Source organism: Pleuronectes platessa, chromosome 2, assembly GCF_947347685.1.
Source record: "Pleuronectes platessa chromosome 2, fPlePla1.1, whole genome shotgun sequence".
Classification (NCBI taxonomy): Eukaryota; Metazoa; Chordata; class Actinopteri; order Pleuronectiformes; family Pleuronectidae; genus Pleuronectes; species Pleuronectes platessa.
In genome coordinates, this window is record NC_070627.1 from 13,450,282 (window position 1) to 13,464,843 (window position 14,562).

The 14,562-nt window shown below is 41.3% G+C and overlaps 1 protein-coding gene across 2 annotated transcripts; it reads left to right on the forward strand.

Annotated features, from left to right (window-relative positions):
• The first annotated feature begins 995 nt into the window (after nt 1-995).
• Nucleotides 996-13,828, forward strand: LOC128454259 (myosin heavy chain, fast skeletal muscle). Of its 2 annotated transcripts, none has more exons than XM_053437610.1 (39): nt 996-1,199; nt 1,310-1,453; nt 1,727-1,883; nt 2,043-2,070; nt 2,201-2,312; nt 2,396-2,488; nt 2,685-2,748; nt 2,829-2,927; nt 3,037-3,140; nt 3,221-3,359; nt 3,675-3,793; nt 3,909-4,058; nt 4,146-4,316; nt 4,397-4,700; nt 4,816-4,889; nt 5,362-5,449; nt 5,660-5,777; nt 5,864-5,987; nt 6,088-6,224; nt 6,928-7,183; nt 7,279-7,521; nt 7,613-7,789; nt 7,869-8,014; nt 8,312-8,402; nt 8,528-8,917; nt 9,044-9,170; nt 9,297-9,415; nt 9,504-9,700; nt 9,783-9,966; nt 10,044-10,209; nt 10,684-10,808; nt 10,932-11,240; nt 11,325-11,528; nt 11,622-11,747; nt 12,180-12,350; nt 12,667-12,771; nt 13,286-13,381; nt 13,495-13,626; nt 13,718-13,828. In XM_053437610.1, exons 1-39 carry the CDS (start codon nt 996-998, stop codon nt 13,736-13,738), a joined length of 5,814 nt encoding a protein of 1,937 aa, XP_053293585.1. In that variant the 3' UTR covers nt 13,739-13,828. The 2 variants fall into 2 exon arrangements, with proteins under 2 accessions (XP_053293585.1, XP_053293594.1); XM_053437619.1 differs by having other exon boundaries at nt 13,495-13,620; nt 13,718-13,738.
• Nucleotides 13,829-14,562: the final 734 nt, after the last annotated feature.

Here is a 14,562-nt window from a genome sequence, read left to right on the forward strand (position 1 = left end):
GCTTACATGTAATTAACACAGGCGTTCGATGCATTTGTAAACAATTGCAAAAGTCAGAGCGTGGGTGTTTGGGAGCTGGAGGCTATATTTGTTTTAAGTCCTAATAAGACTGTAAAGAAGGGCCAGACATATTAAATGTCAACTTTTATTATAACTGAATCACACCACAAGAGAAAACCTCCCAGGCGTCATCTTTCTTTGGTGAAAGCAAAACAGCATAATGGACGATAATGGATCCCAAATTAGCTTCAACTAAACACTCGGGCCGCTTTGCTCAAGAGATGTTTGAGAAAAATGTCACTGTGGTTGATGGAATAACTGACTTAACTGAGTCTTAGCGGATGGAGATTGTGGTCCCGTAAAAATACTTCCTGCTGTGCATTCATTCCTATTTTTAATATATACGTCTCCTATAGAATCTCCATATGCAGTATTTATATTATTCCTCCGAGTTGAACCGCTGTGCACAAAGCAGCACGTGTGAAAATGCAGGGTGAAAAACCCACTGGCTGGTTTTCGGTCAGGAATTTAAATTTTAATCTGGGCTTTAATTTAATCTTGGTTCTTGTGTGATGTAGGATAAGATGGCACCTGTTGTGACGATGAGTTGGGGAAGCCATCTGATACCACTCTTCTTCGTCAAGCTCAGTGACCTTAACAGGAGGGGCTGCTCCTCTGTGGTGGGCAGAGATTTCAGTATAAAAGAGGCTCTCCCAGGCTCCACAGAAGCTCTGGACTGATAGGCTGTTAGACAAGGTGAGTCGCCTATCCCACTTCATCACTGCTCTCTGCTTTAAATCAAGTAGTTATTTTTCTGTTGCTAATTTGAATTTGATTTTTCTTTTAGTATCCACCCAGCAACAGCAGCTCTTGACCATTTAAGGGTAAAATAAAGTAATTTTTTATGATATAATTTTAAATGATTTATCTCTAGTTGCAAACAAAGAAAATCATTTTGAATATCACTTTTTTTAACTGTATGTTGCAGAGCCACCATGAGTGGGGACCAGGAATTGTCCTGTTTTGGGCCGGCGTGCATTTACCTCCGCAAACCCGAAAGGGAGAGGATAGAGGCTCAGAACACGCCCTTCGATGCTAAAACTGCATTTTTCGTGACTGAGCCTGCTGAGATGTACTTGAAGGGGAAACTGGTGAAGAAGGAGGGAGGCAAAGCCACAGTGGAGATTAAGGGTGGGAAGGTAGGTGGATTTCAGGATACAAGTTAAACTAATGACTCCATAGTGTCGCCCCTTTATTTCATAATGATGCTGAACACTGTCAGTACCAAAGTCCCTCTGTGTCTGTGCAGACTCTCACTGTAAAGGAGGATGACATCTTCCCCATGAACCCTCCGAAGTATGATAAGATCGAGGACATGGCCATGATGACCCACCTCAGTGAGCCTTCGGTGCTGTATAACCTCAAAGAGCGTTACGCAGCGTGGATGATCTACGTAAGAGCAGTTTGAACATCAAAGAATAACTTGTTGTCCTGTGATTGCGGTGATTTTAACCAGAGACCTCATCCGTCCACTGTATATGGAGATGTTGGTTTGTTCAAGACTTTGGATGATGAGGTTGAATGGTTTGCTTTCTGATGACTCTTCCATTTGCACAATGGGACATCTTCTACCCCTGCATCCCAAAAAAAACAACCCCGAACATTTGCATATAAATAAAGATTAATTTGCAGATGAATCATTCTTTAACTTTTCACACTGTAACAGACCTACTCCGGGCTGTTCTGCGTCACTGTGAATCCCTACAAGTGGCTCCCAGTGTATGACTCAGTGGTTGTATCAGGATACAGAGGAAAGAAGAGGATTGAGGCTCCACCCCACATCTTCTCCATCTCTGATAACGCCTATCAGTTCATGCTCCAAGGTATTTATCCCTTTCTAAGCACCTCTGTGTCCTTGACAGTTATACACACTCTGATAATGTTTGGGTGTCACTGGTAAAAGTTAAGTTTGTCGTATAGTAGAACTGGGGACTGCTGTGATCTAAAAATATAACAGTCTTACTGTTTTATTCTCTCAACAGATCGTGAGAATCAGTCTATCCTGATTACGTAAGTCAACACTGAAGAGAGCAAACTTCCAACTAATTGTATCTGTTTTGCTAATATCTGACGTATACTTTGTTAGTATACGTCAGATATAATACATGCTGTATACATTTTTTTATTCATTGTATTATAGTGGAGAATCCGGTGCAGGAAAGACCGTCAACACCAAACGTGTCATCCAGTACTTTGCGACAATCGCAGTGGCTGGAGGAAAGAAGGATGGCAATATTTCTGGAAAAATGCAGGTAGGTAAAGAAGCGATATACTGAACACGTGAATGATGTAGAAAGTTAATACAAGAAAATACAAAAAAATGCCCAATTTTTAGGGGTCACTGGAGGATCAAATCATCGCAGCGAACCCCCTGCTGGAGGCTTATGGAAATGCCAAAACTGTGAGGAATGACAACTCATCCCGCTTCGTAAGTTTTACTTTACAGAATCCTGCTACCTTAGAAAAGAGTCTGCTCTTAAAATCTTTCCCTTTCTGATGTTGTATTTTAAGGTAGGACAGTTTGAGATTGAAAAGAATGTGAAGATAGAACATAAACATCATGAATATAGCCTGTTTAGCAGTGTCACTTCTATGCCCTCACTACTGACTTCCTTCTTCTGTAGGGTAAATTCATCAGAATCCATTTTAGCACAACTGGAAAGTTGGCTTCAGCTGATATCGAAACATGTAAGTTTCCAGCCGATGGTTACACCCAAGGTTTTGTTAAAGGACAAACTTTAAACCTTCTTGTTGCTTCGTCTCTTCAGATCTGCTGGAGAAGTCTCGAGTGACGTTCCAGCTGTCTGCTGAGAGGAGCTACCACATCTTCTACCAGCTCATGACGGGTCACAAACCTGAGCTCATAGGTGAGTAACTTAACCATATATTATATCATTTCAGAGAATTAATATATGCTATAAATGGTTCACAGTTATATATACACAGGTATATTTAAATACTATGAATGTGTTTCAGAGGCTCTCCTCATCACCACCAACCCGTTTGACTACCCCATGGTCAGTCAGGGTGAAATCACTGTGAAGAGCATCGATGACATTGAAGAATTCATCGCCACTGATGTGAGTCGACGCATTGAATCAGAATCAGAGAATCCAAAAGCTTAGAAGTTACACTCAAACCTTTTTGTCTTTTTCTGCAGACTGCCATCGACATTCTGGGCTTCACCGCAGAGGAGAAGTTGGGCATTTTCAAGCTGACTGGAGCTGTGATGCATCACGGGAACATGAAATTCAAGCAGAAGCAGCGTGAAGAGCAGGCTGAGCCAGACGGCAATGAAGGTAAATAATGGTTTAAATCTCTTAAATCATTTTTTATTTCCACAAGAAACTGTTCCCTGTGTTCCATTCAATCAGAGATCCAGTTTAACATATACAGTCAGGTTTGTATATCCTCTATTTTTTATATATATTTATTGTATATTGATGCTGGATTCTCCTGGAGCAGCTGGAGGATTTGAACATCTGAGCTATAACCTGCTGAGCTCTCTGCCCAGCAGTACAGTACAGGATGAAGATGTGTTGGGGTTTTTTTTATTGTAGAATGTCACATAACTTAGTAATGTGGTTATTCTTTGTGGTTTCTGCTTTTAACAGAGGGGGATAAAATCGGTTACCTTATGGGCCTGAATTCTGCTGAAATGCTCAAGGCCTTGTGTTACCCAAGAGTCAAGGTTGGCAATGAAATGGTGGTTAAAGGACAAACTGTGCCACAGGTAATTAAGATAAAGATATCAATTGTTGACTTTTGTATCAGACATAAATGCATTAATTAAAATCAAAATACCACATGTCTTGCACAACAAGAACTCCAACTCTTTCATTCTTTAGGTGCATAATTCCGTCATGGCTCTCTCCAAGTCTGTCTATGAGAAAATGTTCTTGTGGATGGTCGTCAGAATCAATGAGATGCTGGACACCAAGCAGCCAAGAAACTCTTTCATCGGCGTCCTGGACATTGCAGGGTTTGAGATCTTTGATGTAAGTAAAACTCCACGTTGAACTTTATAATGTATAGTGAACCAGCTCAGTGAAAGTTTGGTCCTGTTTCTTCTCCCTTGTTTCCAGTACAACAGCTTGGAGCAGCTGTGCATCAACTTCACCAATGAAAAACTGCAACAGTTTTTCAACCACCACATGTTTGTCCTGGAGCAAGAAGAGTACAAGAAAGAGGGAATTGAATGGGAGTTCATTGACTTTGGTATGGATCTGGCCGCCTGCATTGAACTTATTGAGAAGGTGAGGAACCTGCTTTATGTTCACAAATATAGAAAACTGTCAGAAGGTTTTTGTTTCAAATATTAATTTCTTCATTACAGCCAATGGGCATCTTCTCCATCCTTGAAGAGGAGTGCATGTTCCCCAAGGCGTCAGACATAACCTTCAAGAACAAACTGTACGACCAGCATCTTGGTAAAAGCGCCCCCTTCCAGAAACCAAAACCTGCCAAAGGCAAAGCTGAGGCCCACTTCTCTCTGATGCACTATGCTGGCAATGTCGATTACAACATCACTGGCTGGTTGGACAAGAACAAAGACCCCCTGAACGACTCAGTGGTTCAGCTCTACCAGAAGTCTTCAGTCAAACTGCTGGCTCTACTCTACGTATCACACGGCGCAGATGGTAGTACATTTTTTTTATATTAAAGATACTACACGTCAAGTGTGCATTTTACTTGTCATAGATAAAGAATGATGGAAGTGCAAATTGAAAATAAAACTGGAAATGCTTTTTGCAGATGCTAAAGGTGGAAAGAAGGGTGGTGGCAAGAAGAAGGGTGGCTCCTTCCAGACAGTGTCAGCTCTCTTCAGGGTAAGTTCTCATATTTATACATTTATGTTTTATACTAAATGTTTCAATACTTGCATAAATATTGTGGGATCACCTCACAGGGTTGTTAATAATCAGATATTCTAACTCTAAGATCTACACAAGAAAAATAACTTTTGTACATTGGGGACTTTGTCCACCAAAGAGATATATAATTGTAACAGGACATTTATGGTGTTGTATTGATTAGATTGACATAAGATTGGTGCTTTAGGTTCCATCGCTGGATGGAACAAACTGTGAGAGGAGCAGGCAAAATGAAAAATTTCAAAAATATATATAAATGATGAATAACCTCTAATGGTACTGATAAGCCCCACAAAAAAACATATATTTCTGTTTTGATATACGTTAGTTCAGATATATGCTGTAATCGAAGCCTTTGTACATCGAAATGTCAACGTATAACTCATTTGTTCAGCACCCTTACTATGAATGTTCTGTCTGTCACCAGGAGAACTTGGGGAAGCTGATGACCAACTTAAGAAGCACTCACCCACATTTTGTGCGCTGTTTGATCCCCAATGAATCAAAAACACCAGGTAGGTCCTACGACTAACAAAAGGTTTCACGAACACCATTCAGGTCTCAGAACTGCTCAGATGAGACAGGACATATCCACAACTCCATCATTAATTCACCTACTGTGCGATTAGCTCCTCTGTCTGCAGGGTGATGACAGATGGCACATTAAACCAGGATTACTCTCTCACCAGTGTAACTTCATGTCCGTGTCCCTGTTACTGTCTAAGGTCTTATGGAGAACTTCCTGGTCATCCATCAGCTCAGGTGCAACGGTGTGCTGGAAGGAATCAGGATCTGCAGGAAAGGTTTCCCCAGCAGAATCCAATATGGTGACTTCAAACAGAGGTAACAGATACATCATCTTTGCAGACATTGAAAAGTCTTCGTCCTCAAACCAGTGCCTTTTAAATGAATAAAATGTATCTTTGTAGATACAAAGTTCTGAACGCCAGTGTCATCCCTGAGGGTCAGTTTATTGATAACAAGAAGGCCTCAGAGAAACTGTTGGGCTCCATTGATGTTGACCAGTCTCAGTACAAGTTTGGACACACAAAGGTAGAGTATGAAACTGACATTTTTGAAAAGACTATTCAGCAATCATCAATTCCTGACAAATAAATGTACGAAATTGAATTCCGCAATTGTGGACCTTCAGGTGTTCTTCAAAGCTGGTCTTCTGGGAACTCTAGAGGAAATGAGAGATGAGAAACTGGTGGAGCTGGTCACAATGACTCAGGCTCTCTGCAGAGCTTACCTCATGAGGAAAGAGTTTGTCAAGATGATGGCGAGAAGGTGCGTTCATGACTTTACCTTGGACTCACATTTATTCTTAACTGTGTCCACATTGACTTCTTGCAGACTTTCTTTCACCGTGGTGGATTTGAAGTCCAAATATCTGCATTTGTGTGGCAGGGCCTGAATGAGTGAAAGCCTTGAGACTATGAAGGGGGATGGAGATACTGGATGTGGTTGTATTGTGCAGGTGATGTTAGGTGCTCCTGTGAAGGGAAATTGTGAATGCTGTTACTCCTGGACAGGCTTGCTGTTATAGAGTCTGGTATTTGGGGATATGTAGGGTTGCTTGAAAGTTGGTCGCTCCTGGCAAATATTTTATACTTTGCTTAACAAGAGTCTGTGCTGTAGCAGTGGAGGAAAAGTCTGACATCCTAATGAGATCCAGGGAGACGGAGGAGTCTGATCCAGTAGAACTGCAGAAAAACGAAGAAAATTTATAATTTAGACACATTCTCTAACCAAAATCTTTTAGTTTGAAATTTTCTTTACTTGAAATTGAAATACTGAAGTTGAGAAATAAAATGGGTATGATAAGTACTTTTTATATTTTGATATGTAACATTCAAGACCATTAAGCAATTTAAATTATATACAAAATTTACGTATTACAACTTTCATTTTATGGTTAGTATTTTAAATAAAAGTAATTTACTGAATTTTTATGGAATGTACACGTGTTTTCTATCGTTTTTATTCCCAGGGAGGCCATTTACTCTGTTCAGTACAACATCCGCTCATTCATGAACGTCAAAACCTGGCCATGGATGAAGCTGTACTTCAGAATCAAGCCTCTGCTGAAGAGTGCAGAGAGTGAGAAAGAGATGGCCCAAATGAAAGAGGACTTTGAAAAGACCAAAGAGGAGCTAGCGAAGGCTCTGGCCAAGAAGAAGGAGCTGGAAGAGAAGATGGTTTCACTGCTGCAGGAGAAGAATGATCTGCAGCTACAAATTCAGTCTGTACGTTAAATGGATAGAAGAAACGTCCTACTTCTAATATTTTGGTTTTTATAATTAACTTTATATTATTTTGCTGTATATCCATGTAAATATAGGAAGGTGACACCCTCACAGATGCTGAGGAAAGGTGTGAGGTGCTCATTAAATCAAAGATCCAGCTTGAGGCCAAAGTCAAAGAGACGTCTGAGAGACTGGAGGATGAGGAGGAAATGAATGGTGAGTTGACTGCAAAGAAGAGGAAGCTGGAGGACGAATGCTCCGAGCTGAAGAAAGACATTGACGACTTGGAGCTCACGCTGGCCAAGGTGGAAAAGGAGAAACATGCCACTGAGAACAAGGTGATGGTCATAACTTTTGTTTATTAAACAATGAACATTTTAGATGCTGTGTACTTTGATCAAATATTAAAAATGTATTAAAACCCTTTAGGTTAAAAACCTGGTGGAGGAAATGACTTCTCAAGATGAGACCATTGTAAAGTTGTCAAAAGAGAAGAAAGCCCTCCAGGAGGCTCATCAGCAGACCCTGGATGATCTGCAGGCAGAGGAAGACAAAGTCAACACTCTGACAAAGGCTAAAGTGAAGCTGGAGCAGCAAGTGGACGATGTGAGATATAATAACAAACTGGGATTTCAGTCTTCATGAAAAATAAATAAGAATTAACACCCCTTCTCGGTTAAAACAGCTTGAAGGTTCTCTGGAGCAAGAAAAGAAGCTTCGTATGGACCTTGAACGAGCCAAAAGGAAGCTTGAGGGAGATCTCAAGCTGGCCCAGGAAACCGTCATGGATCTGGAGAACGACAAGCAGCAGGCTGACGAGAAAATAAAGAAGTGAGTGAAATAGCAGTCATGTAAACAGTGAAGTCGTGTTTGACCCAACTAGGTTTGTCTGGAGGTACTGAAGCAATAGTAAAATTCTCCTTTCATCAAAAAGCACAAACTCAGAGTACTTTTTAGATGCTCTTCTACAAATTTAAAGGATACTACTTCATTATGAAAACTGATTATATCAATGTTTTTACGATTAACAGCAAATCATGATCAGAGTCGGTAGAAATCTAATTTCCATGTTGTACAATTTGTTTAATATTTTTTTTCCCAATGTTTATGAAATGTTTATCTTCACAGGAAGGACTTTGAAACAAGCCAGCTTCTGAGCAAGATTGAGGATGAACAATCACTTTCTGTTCAGCTTCAGAAGAAGATTAAAGAACTTCAGGTTGACACAGTTTTTCAATAGCTTCTAACACTGACTGCACTGACGTCAGATGGCCCAGATGTGTTTGACTTGTGGAAAGGATATTAGAATGTGGTTGTGTTCATCTGTGTTTTTGAAAATATTAGGCTCGTATTGAGGAGCTGGAGGAGGAGATCGAGGCTGAGAGAGCTGCTCGGGCCAAGGTGGAGAAGCAGAGGTCTGATCTCTCCAGGGAACTTGAAGAGATCAGCGAGAGGCTGGAAGAGGCCGGAGGAGCAACGTCTGTTCAGATCGATATGAACAAGAAGCGCGAGGCCGAGTTCCTGAAGCTGCGTCGTGATCTCGAAGAGTCCACCCTACAGCACGAGGCCACGGCTGCAGCTCTGCGCAAGAAGCAGGCTGACAGCACGGCGGAGCTGGGAGAGCAGATCGATAACCTCCAGAGAGTCAAACAGAAGCTGGAGAAAGAGAAAAGTGAATTCAAGATGGAGATCGACGACCTCAGCAGCAACATGGAATCGATTGCCAAATCTAAAGTAAAATTGACAAATTTTTTATGTTTTGTTTTGATAAAAACAATCAGCGCAAATTCTGTTTTATAACCAGTAGAATCAGTGTGACCCTGGTTGGCTTCACCATGTATTGTTGATTTGTGTCTGCAGGGCAACTTGGAGAAAATGTGCCGTTCTCTTGAGGATCAACTAAGTGAATTAAAGACCAGGGATGAAGAACACATGCGTCAGTTAAATGATGTGAATGTTCAGAAATCACGGCTTTTGACTGAAAACGGTGAGTGCGACGTCTGGGATTAAAGTTAAATAACAGACATGCAACGATTCAGAAAACACTGATGCATAGTGTAACACATATCTCTTTACGATGCTGAACAAATTAATTCTGCTTGACTCCAATCAGGTGAAGTTGGACGTCAGTTGGAGGAAAAGGAATCTCTCGTTTCTCAGTTTACGAGAGGCAAACAGGCTTATATTCATCAGATTGAGGAGCTCAAAAGGCACCTTGAGGAAGAAGTTAAGGTAGCTACTGCACACTACCACACAGATTTATTTTTTATTAAGGCAAGATGTAAAGATCAATGCTGTAAATTTGTTTTGTCATTATTAGGCCAAGAACGCCCTGGCTCATGCTGTGCAGTCATCCCGTCATGACTGCGACCTCCTCAGAGAGCAGTATGAAGAGGAGCAGGAGGCCAAGTGTGAGCTGCAGCGAGGGATGTCCAAGGCCAACAGCGAGGTGGCTCAGTGGAGAAGCAAATACGAGACTGATGCCATTCAGCGCACTGAGGAGCTGGAGGAGTCCAAGTAATGGACAGTCCTGAAGTCACACTTGTTCCCACATGTATCCACAAGTTTTCATAAACCCATTAACCATCTATTCTTACAGGAAAAAGCTTGCTCAGCGTCTTCAGGATGCGGAGGAATGCATCGAGGCTGTGAATGCTAAATGTGCCTCTCTGGAAAAGACAAAACAGAGACTGCACGCTGAGGTGGAGGACCTGATGATCGATGTGGAGAGAGCCAACGCTCTGGCTTCTACACTCGACAAGAAGCAGAGGAACTTTGACAAGGTTAGACTGTTTTCAGTGTGTAAACATCCTTAATTTATGCAGTGACAAAAACACTCACCTGTTTCTTCTGCTGTCAGGTTCTTGCAGAGTGGAAGCAGAAGTATGAGGAGAGCCAGGCGGAGCTGGAGGGATCTCTGAAGGAGGCTCGTGCTTTGAGCACCGAGATATTCAAGATGAAAAACTCCTACGAAGAAGCTCTGGATCACCTGGAGACTCTGAAGAGGGAGAACAAGAACCTGCAACGTAAGATGATGAATTTTGTCTGCTTGTAAATGGCCGGCTTTGGCTTAGAAGGTAGAGCGTCTCATCCACAAACCAGAAGGTCTGTGATTAGATTCCTCGGCTCCTCCATTCTATGTCCATAATACTTTAGGTGTGCCCAGAGTGTGAGTAATGTGTGAATAGTAAAACTGTACTGTGAAACGCTTTGAGTAGGCATCAAAACTAGATTAATGCTATATTAATAAAGATCATTAACCATTGATGATATAGTTTGAAAATGTGAAAAATTATAATTAATAATTATAACTTGAAACATCTTAAGTAGTAAGGGAACAAACTGTAGTAAGTGGAAATTGAAGGGAAAGTCAATCATTTTGTTAAAATGAGGTTTACCAATTGAAAAAAAATACTCAAATTACAACATTAAACTTTATGGACAAATTAAAAGTCATAATATCGATATTTCTGATTTTTTATTTGTATTCCTTTCAACAGAGGAAATCACTGATTTGTCTGAATGTCTCGGTGAATCCGGAAAAACTATTCATGAACTGGAAAAGGGTAAAAAGTTAGCAGAGTCTGAAAAAGCAGAAATCCAAACTGCTCTGGAGGAGGCAGAGGTAAATAACATGATATAAAAAACACAGAGAAGAAAACCAAGTAATTTACAAACTTCATGATCAACAAGTTGCAGCCAAAATGCAGTACCTACATTCTGTAAACTCTCATATTTAACTCTACAGGCTACCCTGGAGCACGAAGAATCCAAGATCATGCGTGTCCAGCTGGAGCTCACCCAGGTGAAAAATGAAATTGACAGGAAACTTGCTGAGAAGGACGAGGAGATCGAGCAGATCAAGAGGAACAGCCAGCGAGTGATGGAGACCATGCAGAGCACGCTGGATGCTGAGATCAGGAGCAGGAACGATGCCATGAGGGTCAAGAAGAAGATGGAGGGAGACCTGAATGAGATGGAGGTTCAGCTGAGCCATGCCAACCGCCAGGCAGCTGAAGCCCAGAAACAGCTGAGAAACGTGCAGGGGCAGCTCAAGGTATGGTGGAGGGTCAAAGAAGACTGTAAGTGAAGCTCACTTTATTTCACCTGCATTGTAAATGTGTTTTTATGATTTATTTAGGATGCACTACTGCACCTTGATGAAGCGATCAGAGGCCATGACGAAATGAAGGAGCAGGTGGCCATGGTGGAGCGCAGGAACAACCTGATGCTGGCTGAGATCGAGGAGCTCAGAGTTGCACTGGAGCAGACAGACAGGAGCCGTAAAGTGGCTGAACAGGAGCTGATTGATGCCAGCGAGCGCGTGGGACTGCTGCACTCTCAGGTAATAATTGTGTTTCACAGGTACAGCTAAAATGTTTTTGTTTGCCAATATTAAGAAAACTGAACTCTACCCACTGTGGATGTTTCCTTTTAGAACACGAATCTCATTAACACTAAAAGGAAGCTGGAGGCCGACCTGGTCCAGGTCCAGGGTGAAGTGGAGGATTCTGTTCAAGAAGCAAGAAATGCTGAAGAAAAGGCCAAGAAGGCCATCACTGATGTGAGCTCTGTTCTAATATTCAGTTACTAATTCATTCAAAACCCAGGTGCTTATACATTTACACATGCTATGTGCTTCAGACATTCCAGTGGTTAATATGGAGCAGCGGGTTCTGAATTAAAAACAGTTAAATGAAACAATGATTTCTGAATTAAGTAGAATGTATCAGGTTTGTTAGGGAAAACCGTCCCATCGATAATATTTTAGGAGATGTTTCAACAGTACAGAAAATTATACATGCATTCTACCTGTTGTCAGCAAGGATTAGTTCCAAAACCATAGAAGCAGTGAGCTTGAAGGTATTGTTGTTAGGCTGCTACAAGCTTTTTTTAGGAAGTTGGTATCTACAGTTTACAAGCTGATATCACTGATTTCGTTGTATTAGGCCTCATTGTTCCTGATCATTGTTCTCATTGGCCGTTTCTCAATCAGGCGGCCATGATGGCTGAAGAGTTGAAGAAGGAGCAGGACACCAGCTCTCATTTGGAGAGGATGAAGAAGAACCTGGAGGTGACAGTGAAGGACCTGCAGCACCGTCTTGACGAGGCCGAGAATCTGGCCCTGAAGGGCGGCAAGAAGCAGCTCCAGAAATTAGAGGCCAGGGTAAGTGCCACGTAAAAAGGGCTTGTTTGTTTTTCTGCTCTGAATCACTGAGTTTTGAAAAGAAGTTACACCGCTGACATTCAGTCTTTACAGTCACCTCTGAGGAAGGATCCGGAACATGTTGCCCTTTTTATACATGGGAATAAGGTTTATTCTACAAGGTTGTGAACATTTCCAAAAAACTGAAAGTCAGCACCATCTGTTCATTTATACTGGAAGATTCCTCATCTTGTTTTTTACTCAAGGAGCTCACTACAGTTGCATAGTGACATTTCTGTTTGTATATTGATGAAATCTGGAAATCTTGTTTTTCAAGGTGCGAGAGCTGGAGTCTGAAGTGGAGGCGGAGCAAAGGCGTGGAGCTGAAGCAGTGAAAGGCGTCCGCAAATATGAGCGCAGGGTGAAGGAGCTGTCTTACCAGGTAAAGTCAAAACATACAGTGTTTTATAGTGTACATGAACATTTAATTAAACTGAGAGGTTATCCATTATTTTCCTGGAGGTTCTTTAATTTGTTGCTCTGAAGAGGAGAAAGTGGATGTAAATTGTTTTTTTAAACCCCTAGAGGGCATGAATCCCCATCATGTTGTTGACGCTCCTGTTGTGATATAGAATACACCACAGCTAAAAATAAACACCATTTTCATGCAGTAGAGTGCTGCCATTTGTAAGCTACACATAGCACATTCATAGACACATTTTCACTATGACAGAATTGTAAGGAGGAGGAACTATTGACTGTGCACTCACAGAGCAGCACTGAAGGAAGAAAGTTCACAAGCAGTGAAAGTAAACATATTCTGTTATATCATGGTTTGGAGCATGTGTGGTTGGGCTTCTGTCACTGTTTCTGAAATGACTTCAATGTGGAAGAAGCATGGGAATACACTGTTTGCTCTGTGAGAGGTTGACATGTACAATGTGTACTGCCTACAGACTGAGGAGGACAAGAAGAACATTGCCCGCCTTCAGGATCTGGTGGACAAGCTGCAGCTCAAAGTGAAATCCTACAAGAGGCAGTCGGAGGAATCTGTGAGTGTGAAATGTTTCTCACAAACAAGCACCACCGTCAACAGGATGCAGCAGTTTCTTTGTCTTGTTATTGTCTTCAAGATGTGACTAAACCTGATCTTTGTCGTCTTTAGGAGGAGCAGGCCAACACCCACCTGTCCAGGTACAGGAAGGTTCAGCATGAGATGGAGGAGGCTCAGGAGCGAGCTGACATCGCAGAGTCTCAGGTCAACAAGCTGAGGACCAAGAGTCGGGAACTTGTCAGGGTAAAGTGTTTTTTAATTCCATTCATTCAGCTGTGATTACACGTATACTTAAATGCTAACTTCTCCTTGTCTCTTTGTATTGATTTTATAGGGAAAGGAGTCTGAAGAATGAGCACCAGTCCTGATGAGACTCAGCACGAGGAATCATACAATATGATTTTTGTTGAGTGTGACAAGAAATAAACCAGCAAGCAATTAACAATTTTTTACGTCTACTCAATTTTATTCAAAAGTACTCACAACTGTTTTTGCTGTCGTAAGCAACATGGGAGTGCGGGAAGACATAAAAAAGTTTATGACTCATAACTTTTAGTAAGGTCTCAATCCAGCGCTGGTAAAACAGTTTAACTTTATTCTTGCAAGCTAGGTGGGGTCTTAACAATGGTGAATAGAAATTAAATAAAATCGGAATAATTTAAAACATTATAATCCAATAAAAAAACAAGAATGGCACTAAATGCAGCTCATATCTCCTTCAAGGCCCAAGGCTCAAGATTGACACAACAAACAAACAAACAAACAAACAGATAAACAAACAAACGGAAATGGGGGAAAACATGATGTGGTGAAGATAACATTTTCTATATATTAATTGTACAACAGTGGCGTTCCATTAATCAAAGCCAAAATTCTCAATCAACAATTTGAATACACCATATAACTAATCAGAAATGTTTTGTCATCAGAACATACATCTTAAATCTATTAGCAGCAGTGGAGGTCAGATGGGATCTCGAGTGTATTGTTTGTCCTTGTGTGGGCTGTGCACCTCAAGTCATGTCGTAGTCAACAGTTGCTTGTTATCATGTAAAAGTCCTCCAGGTTACAACAAGTGTAAATCTTTGCGTGTGGTGATAATGTTACAGACAGTCGTGTGACTTGACACTTTTTCTTTCTGCTTCTCTCACACACACACACACACACCCACACAAACAC

Excerpts from the sequence above, each read along its gene's own strand:
- LOC128454259 (XM_053437610.1), top strand. The coding sequence starts at position 996 with ATGAGTGGGGACCAGGAATTGTCCTGTTTTGGGCCGGCGTGCATTTAC. Across the intron at positions 2,313-2,395 it reads ATATTTCTGGAAAAATGCAG|GGGTCACTGGAGGATCAAAT; the intron begins GTAGGTAAAGAA and ends CCCAATTTTTAG. Across the intron at positions 7,184-7,278 it reads TGCAGCTACAAATTCAGTCT|GAAGGTGACACCCTCACAGA; the intron begins GTACGTTAAATG and ends ATGTAAATATAG.